The sequence below is a fragment of the Alosa pseudoharengus genome, unplaced genomic scaffold (genome assembly GCF_046254945.1).
Source record: "Alosa pseudoharengus isolate Yale_2024_CS ecotype anadromous, Long Island Sound unplaced genomic scaffold, YU_APseudo_1.1 YU_APseudo_1.1_scf_22, whole genome shotgun sequence".
In the NCBI taxonomy this organism is placed as follows: Eukaryota; Metazoa; Chordata; class Actinopteri; order Clupeiformes; family Clupeidae; genus Alosa; species Alosa pseudoharengus.
In genome coordinates this window covers 30,890,606-30,908,813 of record NW_027468680.1, presented here as the reverse complement: position 1 = coordinate 30,908,813, position 18,208 = coordinate 30,890,606, and the positions used below count along the sequence as shown (strand labels likewise).

General features: G+C 41.4%; 1 protein-coding gene across 1 annotated transcript in view; it reads right to left on the bottom strand.

The window, feature by feature from the left end:
- begain (brain-enriched guanylate kinase-associated) overlaps window positions 1-18,208 on the bottom strand; it is a 32,669-nt gene that overhangs the window by 1,771 nt on the left and 12,690 nt on the right. Inside the window, exons 4-6 of the mRNA XM_076300038.1 lie at window positions 9,046-9,153; window positions 2,295-2,378; window positions 43-247 (exon numbers count right to left, since the gene is read on the bottom strand). Of these exons, the coding sequence (XP_076156153.1) occupies window positions 43-247; window positions 2,295-2,378; window positions 9,046-9,153 (397 nt within the window). The remainder of the gene's footprint in view (window positions 1-42; window positions 248-2,294; window positions 2,379-9,045; window positions 9,154-18,208) is intronic.

The following is an 18,208-nucleotide window of genomic DNA, read 5'->3' as shown; positions in this document are numbered from 1 at the left end:
CCCTTGCTCCAGTACTGCCCCCAACACTGTCACCGGCGGAGCCGTAGAAGTCTGTGTCCTGCGGCTGCGGGCTCGGCGACCGCGTCACTGGGCAGCTGCTTCCAGGCTCTGGCTTCTCCAGAACCTTGCCGATGACTGAGGCGGGCACCGAAGCATCTGAGTAAGGGGAGGGGCACAACGCCACCGTCCGCCCGCGGCTGTGTTTCTCCATGTGCGAACTCAGGCGCTCCTGGAAGTCAACTGGGAGCTAGAAGAGGGATGGAAAGAGAGCCAAGATTTTGTATAAAGAGTTAAATAAACGATGAGACCCAACAGGAGAAAATGTACAAAAACAATGCACGAGGAAGAAGGACAGAAGGAGCACAATATTAATGTAGACCACAGAACTGGGAGCAGAAGTAAACATTAGTATCAAGGAAAAAGAGAACATGGGGAAGGTCAGGAATATATAATACTGTAGATACAGCAATGTTGCTACAGTATAAGAATGACATTGTGAAGGTTTGCGGTGCTGTTACGGCTCTAGTGTGTTCTGGCTCTAGTGTGTTCTGGCTGCAGTGTGTTCTGGCTCTAGTGTGTTCTGTTCTGTCTTGATGTGTTCTGGATATGCTCATTTTAAAATAACTACAGTGACTTTAGTTTTGTTATTGTCCGTTTGAACTTTTATTTTGATTTATCAATAAATCGGTCATTTCATTCATTTACGTCCTTGTTTGTGTTTATTACTTTTCTCTTTAATTAAACTACTGTAGTTACGGCATCCACATACCCCTAGAAATGAAACATTCAGTCATAACAGGTGCACAACATAATGATTAGCAATGCATTTTCTAGAAAAGTATGTAATACTATAAAACTCTTTTTGACATTGATACCAGCATCACTGTGCAAGGCATACATATTCATGATGTTTTCATTATGCCTCATGTTTATGCAGCCAAGGGAAAGAGCTGTTAGTGGATATGTCAGCAATGCATCCCCTGTCCTCTAATGTATAGTTAGGGTACAGTGACGTGATGTATATATTCTCACGTCAGCTCAGTCAAGATGAGGGGCCTAAAGTAGCTTTCGCTGTTTGCTGTTTGTAATAAACTCGTCAAGGATTCTGCTGACTGTGCTACAGTTAGAGCAGTTTATTTATTTATCTATGTTGTTTATGTCCAGCAGTCTCCGTCCATCGATATGAACTGGAGCAGCAGCACTGTGAGTTTGGTGTACGCACTGTGAACTTGCACTGGAAAGTGTACTGGAAAGTGCTCAGTGAGAAAACAGGTGTGTTAGATGTGCGTTACATGCTCAATCTCTTCCATGTTTCTCTCTCTGTCTCTTGTCTAGTGTTATTAATAGCACGTGCAGTGGCTGCTGAAAACAGTCTTGTCAGCAGCTTTGAATATCTGTGGGCGTCTCCCCCCCCCCCCCCCCCCCCCCCGCCTTCAAATATACTGTTGCACTTTGGGAATAGTACGGTTTGAAATTAGACCACCCCTTTATGTCTCCATCTGGGGACACATAGATTTATGCAGGATACATAATTATAAATAAATACAGAGTGGTGTGAGGGGGAGAGAGAGGGAGGAAAAGCAGCGTGCTGTTGCTGGAGATGAAAATAGATGCTCTGTTGGTATTTTTAGCACTGACTACTCTGTAGGGAGTTAAACAGAAGCTACAGTACAGTGGGCCTTGAGGGCATTGGTGTCTTAATCATTTCCTGTTCTTCTTTCCTCACTTACAGAGCCTCACAACTTCATGTTGGTGAGGTTTTTCATGTGAAAATGGAGCGTACCTGCCAGGTGAGATGTAATGTTCAAAGCCAGAATGCCTACTAGGTGAGATATGTTGTTCAATTACACTCAGTGACATTTAAACTAAAGATACAAACCCTAATAGGTCCGTACTGGTACCCTAACTTGCTTTTAACTTTTCACAATTTGTTCTGCTTGTTCATGCTCAGACCAGTTCAAGGTTAAAGGGAATTATTCTTGACCAATTCAAGACCAATACTGAAAGCAATGCCTATGCAGGGCACATACTATGGCGTTCAGGTCAGACAAAGATGCTCATATATTTAAATTTATATTTAAAGGATGAAATACCTAATTTGGAAAAATGTAACATCTTATGCAGTAGTCTACAGTATATCCAACTGGCTGTGCCTTCTTGACTTGAAAAGAAATGGGGTGAAGGCTTTCATCAAGCTTCTCTACTTCATACATATGTAAGTACACAAATTATGTATAGGTACTGTGTGGCAACATGCAACGATTTCCTTTAAAATGTAAGAAGCGTGGCTCTACCTCTGATAGCTTGTGCGATCGGTAATGGGATTTTCCACACTGGAGAAGCTGAGCGGCCAGGTTGCAGTCCTTGCGGTACAGCCCCTACGGGAGAGAGGAGTCACCTTTAGGTGTAAGAGAATTGTGCTCTCTGAAGAAAACACCCCTGTAATAATGATCATGTTTCCAGGTCTGCAGTGCAGAATAATTTGAAATAAAATGTTGTTAATAAAAAAGCTACATACATACATGGAGTATGTCGATATGTGCAAATGAACATTTCTTGTAGAAAGATTAAACAAGCTAAATTATTAACATGTTCACAAAAATAGTCAATAATTGGAAACTTCACAATCAATCAATAATTGGAAACTTCAATTCTCTCAAATTTAGACACCCAATTGCAGCAAAATATGATTTTGTATCGAGAAAATGCCCTTATGGAACTTGAATGTAAGGACTGCAAGCTTTCTCTTCACCAATCTTTTTTAATCTTTTGCAGAGAAACAAAGTTTACTGCTCTGTCTTGAGCTTGGGTTGTCTCACGGGATGACTGGGGGAAGAAAAAGACTACATCAAAACAACAAAGCTGTCAAAGACCAGGCTGAATCAATCAGTGCAAAAAATGAAAAAGTGCTTGTTCTTCCTCATCAAGCTTCTAGGGGCATCATGGTCGTCAGTAATCACCACATCTAGCCATTCTCCTCACTATTGTAGTGCTGATATGGATCTCATTAAATGGGCGCCCCCGTAAAGTCAACCCTGTCTAATAAGCCTTTTCAGCCTCTAAGAATCTAGCTAAACTTGACACCCCTCTCACTGGCTCAAAGGACAACATTTGACGGGTCTAAATTGTGCTCTGTTTCACAGTGATCTCTTGTGAAACATCTGATTTGGGCCTGTTTTATCTTCACCACACAATTAGATCCTTGACATTTTTGCAGACTTCATGCAGAGACCTTGTCTCTGGATATAATATTTTGACATTAGCTATGTGTTTCCCCATGGATTGCGTGAATGAATGTTGGCATTGCTAGCCTCCTGCAGTACCAATTGAGAAAATGAACTCAGCTCACCAGCAGCGGCAGATTGGGAAACTGTACCCTGTCTATAGAGTAACTGAGTGACATTGTGCTTGATTTTTTGACATCAGAAAAATCTTTTTTTTTTTTAAATCACAGACATTTTCAACTCTCCTCTCATAATTCACCCACAGCACATCGCTGGAATCACTCATTGCATCTCAATTTCAAACAACTCAACTTCTAAACTCAAGGGTGTTCCTTTCAAGAAAGTTATGCATGGAGAAGTGGGCCCCTGAAAACCCTTTCTCGGCACAAAAAGCTTTTCTTAGCCCTGGAAGGTCACAGGCTGACCCCAATAATCTCTGAAGGCCCCGACGGGGATTTTAGGCATTAGATGCGGCGTAGAGGTCTCTCTCAGCTGGGAATGCCGCTGCAATAGAAAGGCTTGCATTCCCTCCTCCTCGCAGAGAGGGAAACCAAGTGAGGGAGATAGAAGGATAGAAAGCAATGAAGGAAGACAAGGAAAGAAACAAACAAGACAGAAATCAGACTGAAAGTAAGGAAGGACAAATGGAAAGTGGAAGAGAGAGTATAAGGTATGGAAAGCCAGAGGGACAGACAGAACCGATGCAGAGGGAGGCTGAGAGAGGGTTGTCTGAATTGCAGACTTTCCCATGGGCTCTCATTTTAATTAAGCCAAGTGTCAACCAGTGGTGTGCGGATGAATTCACAAGTGGCCCACACTTGCCCAATGTTCAAAGTCCAAAGTCAACCCGCAACTCAAAATGATACCCGACCCACTTAATTCCAAAAGGTGTGCTTTTGGTGAATGTAGCCTTAATTTTAAATTTAGTTTTCAAAAGAATTGATCTTGAAAAGAATTAGCCTTTTAAAGGGACACCAGGCAAGCCTGATGCTTTTTCTCTACGAAACTCTCCCTCGCTCGGTCTGAAGCTCTTTTCCTTTTCTTTGCATCATCCGTCAAGGGTTTTCGCTGCTTCTTTGCCGGCTCTGCCATTATACACACGTTTGCAACAATCGCTAGCGTTTTGTTAGCCTGCCTCTGTGCTGTGGATGCAGGATGTAAACTGATCCTGCTTTGGTCGGCGGGTACGATACACAAAGCAGCACACTTATTGTTCTTCTTAAGTTTTCTTATTAAGTGTGCTTGCAAAGCAGCACACTTATTGTTCTTCTTAAGTTTTGTTATTCCTGTAAGCCCGATTTTTGGCCAGCTCCTGCTCCAAAACCTTTTGAGATATCCCCACCGGTCCAACTCTGGAATGTCCGGCCGGAACCGGTGTAGTGTGGAAATTGAAAATGATGTCACTGACCCTTGTCATTCTTCCGCCATATTGGATTGAATAGAAAGCGAAACTAAAGTTTTCACAGGTCACAAATTTGGTCCGAACTTCACAAAACTTGACGTACATGATCCTTGGACCAAGCCTCACAAAAGTTACAGAAAGGATTTTTGATTTTCAGAAGCGTTTGCCTGTCACAGCCAAACGAAATCGGCGGCGAAGCTCCGAAACAGGAAGTCGTCCATATCTCAGGAACACCGTCACATATCGATACAAAATTTTGTATATGAACTCGGGACTCCAATGTGAGGGTGCATAAGCTGAAAAAAAAAAGAAATATTCCAAAAGTTTCCAGCATTTGGCAAACCCCCCCACCCGTATTTGGTAACTCCCCTTTCACCTTCACAGTTGCACTTCTATCATAATGCCTTCCAAGTATGCTCAATGTCTCTGGCCAGCCACAATGTCTCTGGGCAGCTTTGCCCAATCATGAAATCCTTGCTCTGCCATAGGATAATATGGACTTACAAACTGAAATAGCAAGGAGAACAGTAGCTATATATAGCTTACATAATACAGTTGTTTTCACATTGACGGTTTTCAAATTAAATTTTTCCTTATTGTTAAATGTCATGATGGGAGAGTATTATTAAAAATGTTACAAGTATGCAAATTCATATGTTTACAGGAAATTAGGTTTTACTGGGTTGTTTTGTTGTAAAGACATGCAAGGCATTCTGGGCCATGTAATAGACAAACAGTGGTCAGCGTTAACTTGATTTCCATACGTATTAATATGAATAGGTGTTGTAAACCTAGGGACAATAAAACAGCCATCTCTGTTACAAAAACGACCTGGTAATCGCTCACTGAAGAGGAAACTATGATAAAAAGATTGTTTTCCTCAAAGCATGGATTTGACGACAGTACAAGCAGGAAATGTCAGATTAATGTTAAATATATCTGAACGCTAGGTGGCAACGTTGTATTACATTTCACATACATACGGTGACATCATTAGAATTATGTGAGCTTCACAAGTAAGGAAGGTGCAAATATTATGTAATTTATAATGGGAAATTATTGGAAATGTTATTTCTTGTTTATTCTAATTGCAAACCACACACATCCATTCGTAATCACACTTACATATTAACACTGAAAGACTCTCATTTCGTTTATTTGATGTTGCCTAGCAACACAGCCTTCAACGCTGGGAACGGCCTTCAGAGCAAAGATTCTAGAACAGAGCTTCAGAGAGACACATTTTGAGTTCGTGGCCAAGTACCTAAAATATCGGTTTCCATGTGTATGTGCTGGATGGTGTGCGTCCTTTATGAAAGTAAGTGTTTTATAGAGTTACAGACATAATGAGTCATGTTGTAGTGGTCAACATAAATGTGCCCCTTGTGTTATTAGAATGCTAAGCGGAGATTTAACATCATTAATTTCTTGTGTGGCTAGAAGTTAGCTAGCTATGTCATAGGAAAGAAATGTTGCTGTATGGGATTTATGTTGCTTAGCGTAATGCCATCATTTGATATGAGATGCTTTTACTCGTAACTTCGTCACTCGTAACTTTAGGACTCCTATTTTTTTTTACTAAGAGTAATTCAGAAAGAATTTTAGCCCTAAAAGTAGCACCTGAGTCTGTGACAGCTTAAAAGAAGTCGCGAGGACTCCTCCTAACTCACTAAGACCGATTCACAAACAGTTTTGTGGTGGCATTTCACGTCGCAATGTTTTGAAAGGCGCTTCCAATCGCGAGGGAACAATGTTGCATTGTAGGCATAACTAAGGGATGCAGTAACACCACCAACAACAACCAAAACTAGCCTACTCATTGTCAACATGTACATTAAATGTAACGTTTCATTGTGAATCAAATTAAAATGTTCTCCTCTTTGCAAACGTAGGCATATGGTGTCAGATTAATTTAATAATGTTGCTGCGTGAATCACGGTAAGCGCGAATGAAGTGGCCACTTCTTAATGGGACTCACTGTATGGAAGTAGGCTAAGTAAAATAGAGATGTTTCAAATAAAATAACTTAATCAGAATTCTAGGATATGCCCGCTTGACAACGGCAGAGATAGAACTGGCCTTTGGCCATAGCAACCATCCATTTAGAACGATTGGCCTTCATAGCAACCAAAGATCTGAGCTGTGTTGCAATGTGAGGCACAGTATAGAAAGGTGATGAAATATACAGAGACAGGTCAAAAAATATAGTGCAATATAGACAGTAGTATACAGTTGATTTACAGACGGTGGTTTAGAGTAATATGAAGTATTCCTTTATTCTGAGATACATCTGAGATAGGCTACATCAATAGGCTCTTAAAACAACCCCAGGCTCACAAAACAATCCCAAACAGACATAAGGTCTTTATAGAGCAAATCCATATAGATTATTTGTGAAATAAACCAGTAAAACATAATTTGTGGGATGGAATATATAACATTCACACTCATAGCTCATATTTCTTTAAATAAATTAGTGAAAAATGATCCTGACAAACAAGCAGCATTTTAATGCCTTGGTCATATTTCATAATTTCAGTTCCTCTGTAGGTTACCTGATAGCTCAGTTTGAGAGGCGCAAGACGCCAATCACTGCTGTCATTTTATTTTATTGATTTGATCTGTCATAGAAGCTAAATTCGAAGGCAGGCCCAAAGGTAAAATCCAACAAACCGCATTCAACCCGCAAGCCAATAGTTGAATAGCCCTCTCCTAGAGCTTTTGAGGTATTGCCACTGCTCCAACACTGAAAGGCACTGTTACAATGCCTGGATCAAGCCAGGTTCAGCATAGCGTATGCCACTGTCTGCTCACTTTGGTGACCGGACCAGGGCAAGCACACTTTCGCAGTTCCCGCTGGAAATGCAGTCTAGTTAGGTCTTGTGCCAACATTGCATTTATCAAGGCCTAGTCTAAAACAAGCTGTTCCTGTGGGTGTTGTCATCTTAAAGCTGTAGTTGGCAAGATGTTTTGATCATATTCACTGAAACCGACACTATGCCCTGACAGAACAACATAAATCAGCAGGTTTTTGGAAAAAAAACGCACTTCTACCTCCACCTAGAGCCTGTTATTTGTTTTGCAAAAATCCACAGCTCCCGGTTCTTCTGGTCCAATCAGAGCAGGGCTGTGTGAGATCTGACTGTCAATCACAGTCTGGTGCAGTCTGGTGCGCACTGACGAGCACAAAGTCGATGAAAGGGTGCTCGGTGGTAGTGGGGGAGGGGCATGAGAGTTGTAAACATTCAACATTTTGGCTAAGTCCCCTAAATCTGTCAGACTTGCCAACTGCAGCTTTAAATACTTCCCATACTCTGTTTTTCTTAGAGATGTGCCTTTTTATTTCCTGTCTGCAGCTTCTCTGCCATCTCCATTCTCCTATCACACAGATAGCCTATGTGGCAAGCTCATGTTGCATCTTAGCGCACAATTAAAGTAATTTAGCCAATGATGTCTTTGAAAAATAATTATGAGTTAAATATTGATGCTAGCCTTCTCATGATATTCTACATATATGTATATATTTATTTTATTTTAACTGACCAGCCAGCAAATGACCCAAATATCATTAAAAATATAAGATATGACCGCAGGTGACCTCAGGCTCAATTTGGTTCAACCCACGCATCACTGGTATTAACGCACTCAGTCTGTCTAAAATTACATTTATAGGAAAGACAACTGTTTCCTGAGGTGAGGTATTAATGATATTAAGGGGGCAGTAATTTGAATCTATTCACACCACTTCTTTGGGTGAGATCATTGACTCCCATGGATTTGCCTACAGTATCTTGCTATGCAGATGATACTCAAGTTTACTTGTCTCTCCCACCTGATGACTCTACTGTTACTGATGGGATTTCTGCATATCCAAAATAGGGTTTCCAGCTAATACAGCTATTCCCCAACAGATCAACATCCAGGTTTATTCACCTTCACTGATTCCAGATAAAACAGTACATAACCTGGGTGTCAAAATTGATGACCGACTAAATTTCTCTGAGCATGTAGAATCATATCAGTTTATCCCAATATTAGGAAGATAGTTCTGGTCTGCGCCAGCATGGAGTAGTCACACTTACTTCACGCTCCCACCTACTATAAATGTAATGGTGTGGTGAGACCATTACAGATGATTCCGATTGAACCAGCACGTCTGGTCTTTAATCAGCCAAAGGAGATATATGGACCTCCTCTGATATTATCAAAAGTGTCTCCAAATACCATAGACATGAACATAATCATAAATTAGAGCCCCAAGTCTTTCCTTGGTCCTGAGAATCTGGGAAAAGGAGCTTGTGCACTACTACAAGGCAGTGGCCAGGAGTAGTTGGCTGTCCTGGCTCTTTTGATGTCTGTGTGAACCATACCCCCAGATAGCTGACCATAACCATTGGCAATCACTGACTGTAGGCTTACATTGTCTTCTCTCAGCTTCTCAATGGTGATTTTGGCTTCCATCAGGTGATTGTTGAGGACGATGATCTCGCGACTGAGCGCCCTCTTCTCCTCCTCATGGTGTTGATTCTAAAGAAGAGAACCACAAAGGCATATCAATACAAGGACATTAATTAACGTGTGACAACGACACTGTTGTGTCGTGTAGACAGACAAGCCTCAGGGGACAATGATGCTTCATTTGTGTATGAGACCCTTTTCCTCACTGTTCCTCACATTTGTCTTCTTGTGAGTTGAGGCTTGACAAATAATAAATCTATTAGCAACAATAATCTGTTGTTTAAGAAATCAGGCTCACTTAATTCTCCCCAGATGAAGCCGTGCATCATTGTAAGAGTGACATGATGCTGTCCCCCAAACCAATTAGTGGGAGCTCTCTGGCAGATTTGACAAATGATGTGATACAATCTCGTACCCCACTCAGAATGGGTGTATTTATTTTGCAATGAAGAGGTGTGTGTGTGTGTGTGCAAGTGTGATGGATGACAATTAAACTGGGTTGAACCAATAGAGGGCATTGATATTCAGAGCCATTATTTTGGCCCTTAATTAATGTAGAAGTCTTGCAAGTCTTGCATATTTAAGTTACTGCTTAAGCAACAGGAGGTAAACAGGATTCTAGTCTTCATTCATAATGCCTTCTCTATCTATGCTTCAGCATGAGGATAATGCCTCTGCTGTTCCCTCATAGTGTTCTCTTTGGGTTAGGAAATTATATTCTCAGTTTTTAGTTTGCATATTAAACTAATACTAACAGACTAACAAACATGGGAGATAATGACTTTCTCATGCCCACTCATGCATCAGAGAAGGCAGTATTGTTCTTCAAAGGATATCCTTAAAATATAAAGTGGCAGAAACTTTAAGTGTTTTACAGAAGAAATTGCTTCTGAAACAATAAATGTTTTGTTTGTGGATATACTAGTAAAAGGAGCAATACTGCTGAGCCGTTTGCCTTTTAAATAACTCTCTAAAATAATAATATTCCATAGCCACTGGAGACTGACTTGTTAGCATTCAGTTTCTATGCCGACTATCAATAAATTGGGGGAAAGTTAAGAAATTAAATGAAACACAGATGGGGAGACAATCCCGAGCTTTGCTCTATGATGAATGATGCTACACTGGGAGAATGATTTCTCACTTTAATTACAACTCTGAGGGAGACACGGGACTGTGTGAGTCACAACGTTGCACTCCCCAAGCTCAGGAGACACCGGCATCACCCACTGCTTGGTTCAGACGAGTGGAAATATAATTCAGCTTTTCATGGGAGCAAGGCAAAAAGAAAGAAATATACAGACAGATTCATAGAATTAGAGGAAAGGAGATAGAAAGGAGGAAAGGAGATATCTAAAGTGAAAGTTTAAGTATGTAGAAGGATAATGCATAGCCAATGCAATGCCAGTTTGACCAACATGTCACATTCTAGCGTTGTGGAAACATGCAAATAGTACTTTGGAGATTGTCTTCACTTGTTATAGCTTTTCAGCTCCAATTCAAATGTATATGTACCGCTGTTAAGGGGCTCAAGCCGTAAGAAGTATTTACAAGGCAAGGTAAAATATAAATAGCCTACTACGCTACTCTATGGGACGCTCTAGAACCCATAACTGCATTGGATGCCTTTAAGCAATATGGCACGAGTGAGAATGCCGTTGGTTGCAGATATAGCTAATATGGCTATGATTTGGCCATATCCTGCTACCAAAGCATCAGGAGTACCATATTGCTTTTACACAACTCTACTTCCAACTAAATTGTGTTTTCTATCGTTTATTGTTGTTCATCCTCGAAAATCATAAATTAATAAATAGTTTGACAAGACACAGTTTGCACAAATAATGAGCTGCTTTGTTCTTCCAAAGGGGGTTCTTCTTGGTTCTGTGCTGGGCCTTCTGCCATTAATCTCCTCCCACTTGGCAGTATTCTTCGGCAACATGTGTTCAGTTTCACTGCTATACTGATGACACTCAACTTTACATCTCTTGCACAGATGGACACTCACCCTTTCCATAGATGGCTGCAACATGCCAAGCACCACTCAAGTAAAGAATATTGGTGAAATATTAGACAGTACCTTCTCCTTCAATGCACATATCAAAAATGTTTGTCACAGTGCCTTTTTCCACCTATAGAACATTGCCATAGTTGTGAATATGACATTACCATTATTTTAATGATTTGTACTTGAATGTTTATATTTCTGAAGCAAACTTGGGTGTCATGAAAGGCACTTTTTAAAAATGTATTATTATTGTTATTGTTATTATTATTATTATTATTATTATTATTATTATTATCATCATTATGTGCCATTCAGCAAGAGTGTTTCCATGGCAACATTTCTGTCAAACCTGAGATGTGCTCTGCCACATGATTCCCGAAAGACCTGAAATTGAGTGTTAATTGAGTATGAATTGCTTGAAAAATTGTGTGTGTGTGTGTGTGTGTGTGTATTGCGGGGACTATGACAGTTGTGAGGACTATGAACATATCTGGGGCCTGTACTACGAAGCGGGGTTTCTGGCTTATCTGGGTAACTTTGAGAGTAACTTGATCACGTGTGGCGTAACTTCCCGATTAACCCGTACTACGAAAGGTGGATAGGTTTTAACCGAGGTATGCTGCCATGGCAATTTACACTGCATCTCAAACCTGCTCCGACCAGGTTATGTTCTTGGTTAACCCGAGGTTTCCGTTAACCACACCCTTTATAAGTACCACCCCTCCACTAACAATTTCTCCCGAGACATGTCGGCGTACCTGGATGATCCATACGACATTGGAGCGCAAATCGTGAGGGACTCTCTTCGCAGGGCAAGGGGTTTTAGAGACCGCCAGAAAATATATATAGCCTACCCGGACGATATTCTCTATGAAGATATAGATTGTCAGCCGAGGGAATTCGTTATCTTTCTCAGATGATCTAGGAAGACGTCTCATAGCAATGCCCGTACATGGACATTCATGTATTCAATCGGACATAGGCCTACAGTATGCTGAACATCTGATCAAGAATAGCCTAAAATAAATCGGACATAGCCTACAGTAGGCCTAATAAATAAAAATCACCATTTTAACAAACTTGTTGAATATTGTCATATTACTGTACCCTGCACATAAAGGCTACACATTTCCACAGCACCAGAATCCGACCGAATGCCTCCCTCAACCCCCTCCATAATCGGCCTTCCACTATTATTTGCGATGGCCAACTCCTCTGCTACTGTAAAACACTCTGGTGCCTTTCCTCCTACAGTAGTGTTCGAAGACACCTGTTTCTTGTTAGCTGTAAAACAGAGGCCAATTGAAGGCTATAAGCTAGGCCTACATGTTTTCATAATTAGGAAATATTAATGCAAGCTATAACTATATAAACCTACTATTCTGAATAATGTTTTTGTGTTTCATTTTCACCTGCTGCCATGTGCGTTTGACAATGGTGTTGCATCTGAAATGTTCACAGGATTAGGCATACACTAAATCAGTCAATGGGGGCTACTTAAACATTCAATTATCCTTATTACTGTAATCTATATGCCCACTTCTGAATTCGGTTGCATCTGTAGGCCTTTCTATGAACTCAAATAAGGCTATTTAATTATTTCAACTCATTTCCGACATTCCGTAAGCTACTAATCCTCCGTAACACATATTTCAAGAACATGTGGGAATAAAACTTTACTTTTAGGCATTTAGGCTACCCGATCTGTAATACGTTGCCAACAGCCTTGCTTTGCTCACTGCCGACGTATTTGATTTTTGTCGTAGAGTGGGTTTTAATTCCTGATAACTTGTCATAATAATTGTGCATTCCTCATCCGTAAAATAAGGTGATCGCGTCATCATTGAAAGTGGTGACTTGCGCTGCAACCCGCCCCTTTTATGTGAACGCGCACAGGTTAACCCCGGCTCAACAAATCAACTTCATAATCAGCGTCGTAGTACCGATTAACACCACTTAAGATAACCAGGTTTTGTCAACCCTGGTTTAACAAAGTAACCCTGGGTTACATCTGGGTAGGTTAAGCTCCCTTCGTAGTACAGGCCCCTGCACTCCTTGTCATTCAAACAGATTTAGCTGAACTCTCCTGACTGTCAACTTTATCTTTGCAAGGACTCCTGACCAATTAGACTCAGTCTGAGGTGCAGACATCAGAGCTGAAGATCAAACTGTTTCTCAAAATTATCCAAATTTGTGAAAACTATTTATAGCTGTTGGCAAAATATTGTGCAGATAGAGGCAATGAAATGACTTGAATCCAATTAGAAGATTATTCACAGTCTTCACACCTTTGACCTCTATGTTTTTGTGATGCGTACACTCTAATCCTCTGATGAAACAACATGAAAATGAAAAACAGAAAGCTGTTTTCAGGAGTATGCCTCTAGAGTACACCAGTAAAGCAGAGCTTTGTTTCCTCATTGGGCCTATACTTTTTACAACAATGAAGATCATTCAAATCTCATATCCTTGAACAGCTAGCTAAGCCATGAAAAATTGGGAGGGGGGGACTATCGTTTTTATTGATAGTGTCAAAGCAATTTATAATGTTTACTTGCCAACAACTTCTTCCCTGAGATAAACAGTGCAACAGCTTGCCGTAATCTATGTCTGATATTCCAGGCAGTTATGGTGTCTCCAAGTGCTCTTATAGTTGACTTCCTGCATGTGTGAGTTTGCTGGGAACAAAGAAGGAGCAGTAATGCAAATTGGGAGCAGTGCGGCTGCTGTGGCAACTCTCCCTCGGGTGTCATTTGTGCTTTTCAATGAAAAACTTTGACTAATGAGAACACTGCGAATACGCCACCTTGAAAAAGCAGGGGATGCGAAAAATACAAAGAAGAGAAGGGAAAGAAAAGAAAACAAATGGAAAAGCCAATGCCAAGTTTAAAGACCTGTAGGCTCAGCTCTGCAACCTGTTGAAGGTCTATAATTAGCTATTGCTTAGACTAACATGACCTTGGCAGTGAATGTCCATTTCAGAAAAACACACACTATGGGGACATGGCCAATTTAGCTTAAAGAGAGGTTCAGTTTCTCCAAAACACGGACCCCTGATGCTATGTACAGTATAGGCAACCAAAGAAGACATGCTATGGCAGTGGCTCACAATCTGTCAATCTGGCTCACAGTCACAATCTCAAAGACTGCAACATGTTTTTCTCCTCATTTGGGATAGGTTACACAATCCCCATTCAGATCCTTAATCTGTTACTGTAGCTGTGCTAACTACTGTCCCTAAATCCCTATTTACCTACGATGCTGTGACTAGTAGGCTACTTCTCACAACAGAGGAAAACAGATCCATTTTAAAAGGCCTCCTAGGACCATTAGATGTTAATTATGAGACACCTCATTTGTGTTGCAGTTGCACTGTTAACACTCAGGGGAGAGACAGTACACCCCAAACACAGACATTAAGAAATTAATTGACACCAGTGATATAGAACTCAGCCTTAAGTCTCACACTGGTTGATTAGAAATAATTTGCATGCATTGGTGCCCCTCTCTTTCTGTAATTATTATTTTTCTTCAAATGTGTTTGTTATGTGTGTGTGTCAGAGAGAGAGAGAGAGTAGTCTATCTAATGCATTTTAGACAGATATGATGAATTACCTCTCTTGTCTCCAAACCATATGTGGAAATTAAGCTTGGGCTGAAATTTAATTGGTTGATTCTTCTCCCCATTAAAGTTCATTAAAACGCAATGGAATTTGGCAGTGAAATACTCTGATTAATTTCTTCTGGCTACAATTTTGGATCCTGAATGAAAATAGATGGATGTTGTCCATCCAAGTCAGCCTGTAGAGTCGAGTCTTGGGTATTCTGAACCAGTCTCTCCCATTCATAGAGTTGAATATCCAGGACATGAACTTGTTGCCACTCAGTATTGACATATAAATCTCTATCTATCTATCTATATGTACTATATTCTGTGTGTGTTTTGTGTTTAAAACATCCACATAGTGTACTACATTATGAATAATGTTGTGTGTGTGTGTGTGTGTTTTTGAGTGTGTGTATGTATATATATATATATATATGGTGGCTATTCCCTATATAAAGCACTGTGTAGTGTATGAGTGGATGTTCCAACACAAGGAGGTCAGGTGTCTGGCCAGGTCAGACCCAGATCTGTCCCAAAGTGCTTTGTAATCTGGGTCCTGCTGAAGCAATTGTGCTCTCCAATGCACACAGCTTGACCTTTACTTTGCCCTCACTCTGGTTTTGGAGAACTGTGCACAGCAATCACAGCTAATGTGTTGATCTTAATCCATAGAGAGACTGTGTGTGTGTGTGTGTGTGTGTGCTTGCTTGCTTGCGTGCCGTGTGTGTGCTTGCGTGCGTGCGTGCGCGCGTGTGCGCATGTATGTGCACTTCTCTCTCTCCCTCTCCCTCTCTCTCTCTCTCTCTCATTGTCCTGGAGTGAAAGTCTTTCCCCTTAAGATGCTATTCCATGACATCAAAAAGAAATTGCAATAATGTGACTACCGTTCCATTTCCATTCCATTTCGCCCATGAAGTCCGATTGGTTTGACTACTAGATTTTGGCTGAAAAGGAGGGCATTTTCAAACCCAAGCCATTCTGAAAATACAGATATTACTGGGATTTTGCATTGGAATTCCATAGCCTTTGACATGAAATGAGTGTGAGGATGGCTCAAGATTGCCAGGTAATATGGATCCATACAAAAGGACTGACCAAAGCGTTGCCTTTAAAGTGAACAGCGATCATATCTAGCTCTGAAATATAAAAATGTAGCTTTAGCTTTTATGAGAGCGCTTCGGCAATATGTCAATTACAGTCATTCTAGCACATATGATTAAGCTTTTGATAACACACATAAGGAATGATGTCAGTGTCAGTTACTGTGACTGCAGCCTTAGGCAATCAGTTGCTCTTAATTGTGCTGAGTGAAGCTGAGTCTCCCAGATTCATTTCACAGGCAGTCTGCTTGTATTAAGGAGGCTCAGATATCAATGGAGATGTGGCCCAAAACTTTGTGTGCATGGATTAATCACTTTTCCTGTTGATAGATTTTTTTCTCTATCATGACATGGTGCAGGCAGTGTTAGACTTCAAGAGAGGCATGCTACATTGATGGGGAGTCTGTGATAACGTGCTCTTTTTGATTGCTTGGAAGGCTGGGCGAGATATTAACACGATCCAGCGAGTAAAGGGTCAGTAACAAGGTTCTGTGACAGACCAATCAGTTTGGCCATTGATCGCGCTCCATCTTTGATCACGTAATTGCTCAGAGAGTGAGCGAGAGAAGATCTAGCTGTGAGAGGGGTTGTTGGTATTGATCACATGCATACCACACTCACACAAATACTACACACACACATGCACATGCCCATAGAAACAAAGACACCCAGAAACACACACAGAGACGTGATTGTGCGCACAAAGACACACACACACACACACACACACACACGCACACACGCACACACATCCAGGCGTCTCAGTGAAAACAGACAACTGCAGTCAGCTCAGCACCTATTTTCCTCGGTCCATTCTTTGCATTTTTTCCCTGCATTTTGTTCTCTTTTAAATGGATATTTAGTGCCCTCTAAAATGTGTTAGTGCGAATGAGGATGTTGATGAAAATTGTAAGCACCCCGTTGCTTAGCCTGATTCGCCCAAAACGAGGAATAATTAACTTGCAGTGAACTGACGGAGGACTTCTGTGGAGGGGAAGACCGGCGACGATGAGCAGTGATCATAGCGGAAGGCAGAAATCCCATCGCCCCTCGACTCCAGCTCAGCTCGAAACCCCCCCCCCCCTCCAAACGGCTGATGTCCAATTAAGAGTGGTGCTGGAAGAAGCTGGATCACGCTGTGAGGAGACACTGATCATCAGACTCACCCTGTCTCTCATTCTCTTTTTATTCATTTTCACCCTTTTCACACTTTTTTCACTCACTCTTTCATCCATGCTATTCCTGATGTATTGCTCTCTCTCTCCCCTCCACTCTCTGAGCGTCTTGCCTCACGCCAGGTTTCCTGTTCTACATTCTCTATCTCCTTTATGATGAGCGCCGGGCTAGTAAAGCGGCGTAGCCTGGCGGGCCATCCTATATCATTGAAATGTATAGTCTGGAATCGAATCATTCACCTGCTTAATCCAAGGGGCGGGCAGAGAATTGTCTTTCAAACTGCCTAGGCATGCAATAGGCCAGCGCTACGACCATATCCGTATCCGGTCGGCAAAACGGCAAATACATCCTTCTTCGAAAGGAATGACTTAAGTGCATTGTGTTGCTCTACTTTCAAAGAAAAGCACAAGTCCAACTCCTCCAAAGTTGACGCCAACGCCGATTCAAACAACCGCTCTTCGTTCGCCATAGCCACCTTCCTTGTTGTTCACCGTCGCAGGATGTCGTTATCCTGTTAAGCCCGCCTTAAGACTCTCTAACGAAATAGAGCGCTGTGATTGGAGAACATCCACGGTGTTAAGCCAATAGAAATTCCTATGGTTCGATACTAGACGTACAGGCTGAGCAAATTTATTTGCCGCCGCTAGGGTGCGTCTAGATTTCTAGGCTAGAAGCGGCGCTCATATAGGTGTAGGTTTTTTTCTTCCGGATTTATTTTTCTTGTTTTCTTTCTTTATTTTATTTTCTTCGGTGAATTTCTGACAACGATTCCCGGGACACTGAAAGACCGGGAGGGCTGCACGAAACTTGGTGGGCATGTAGCCCACCTGCCGCACCGGGCCCCCCGAAAGGAGGATAGGCCGGACACAGTTTTCTGTGAATATCTCGAGAACCGTATGGCCTAGGATGACCAAATATCTTTTGAATGTTGGTGTCCAGGGGCCATGTCAACACATCCTATATCCACTCATTTAAGGTATAGCGCCACCTAGTTAAAAATGAAAAGGCAAAAATGAGGCATTGTAATCGCAGGTATCTTTGGCTGACAGGTTCAAAACTGCACAAAATTTGAAGTGTAGGGTCATTATAACATTATGATGTATGGCAAGTTTTGTGAGATTCCGTTCATGTGCGTTTCAGCTACACACACGCACACACACATGCATGCACATGCGCACACTCGCACGCACACACACACACACACACACATAAACACACCTACACACTTATTTA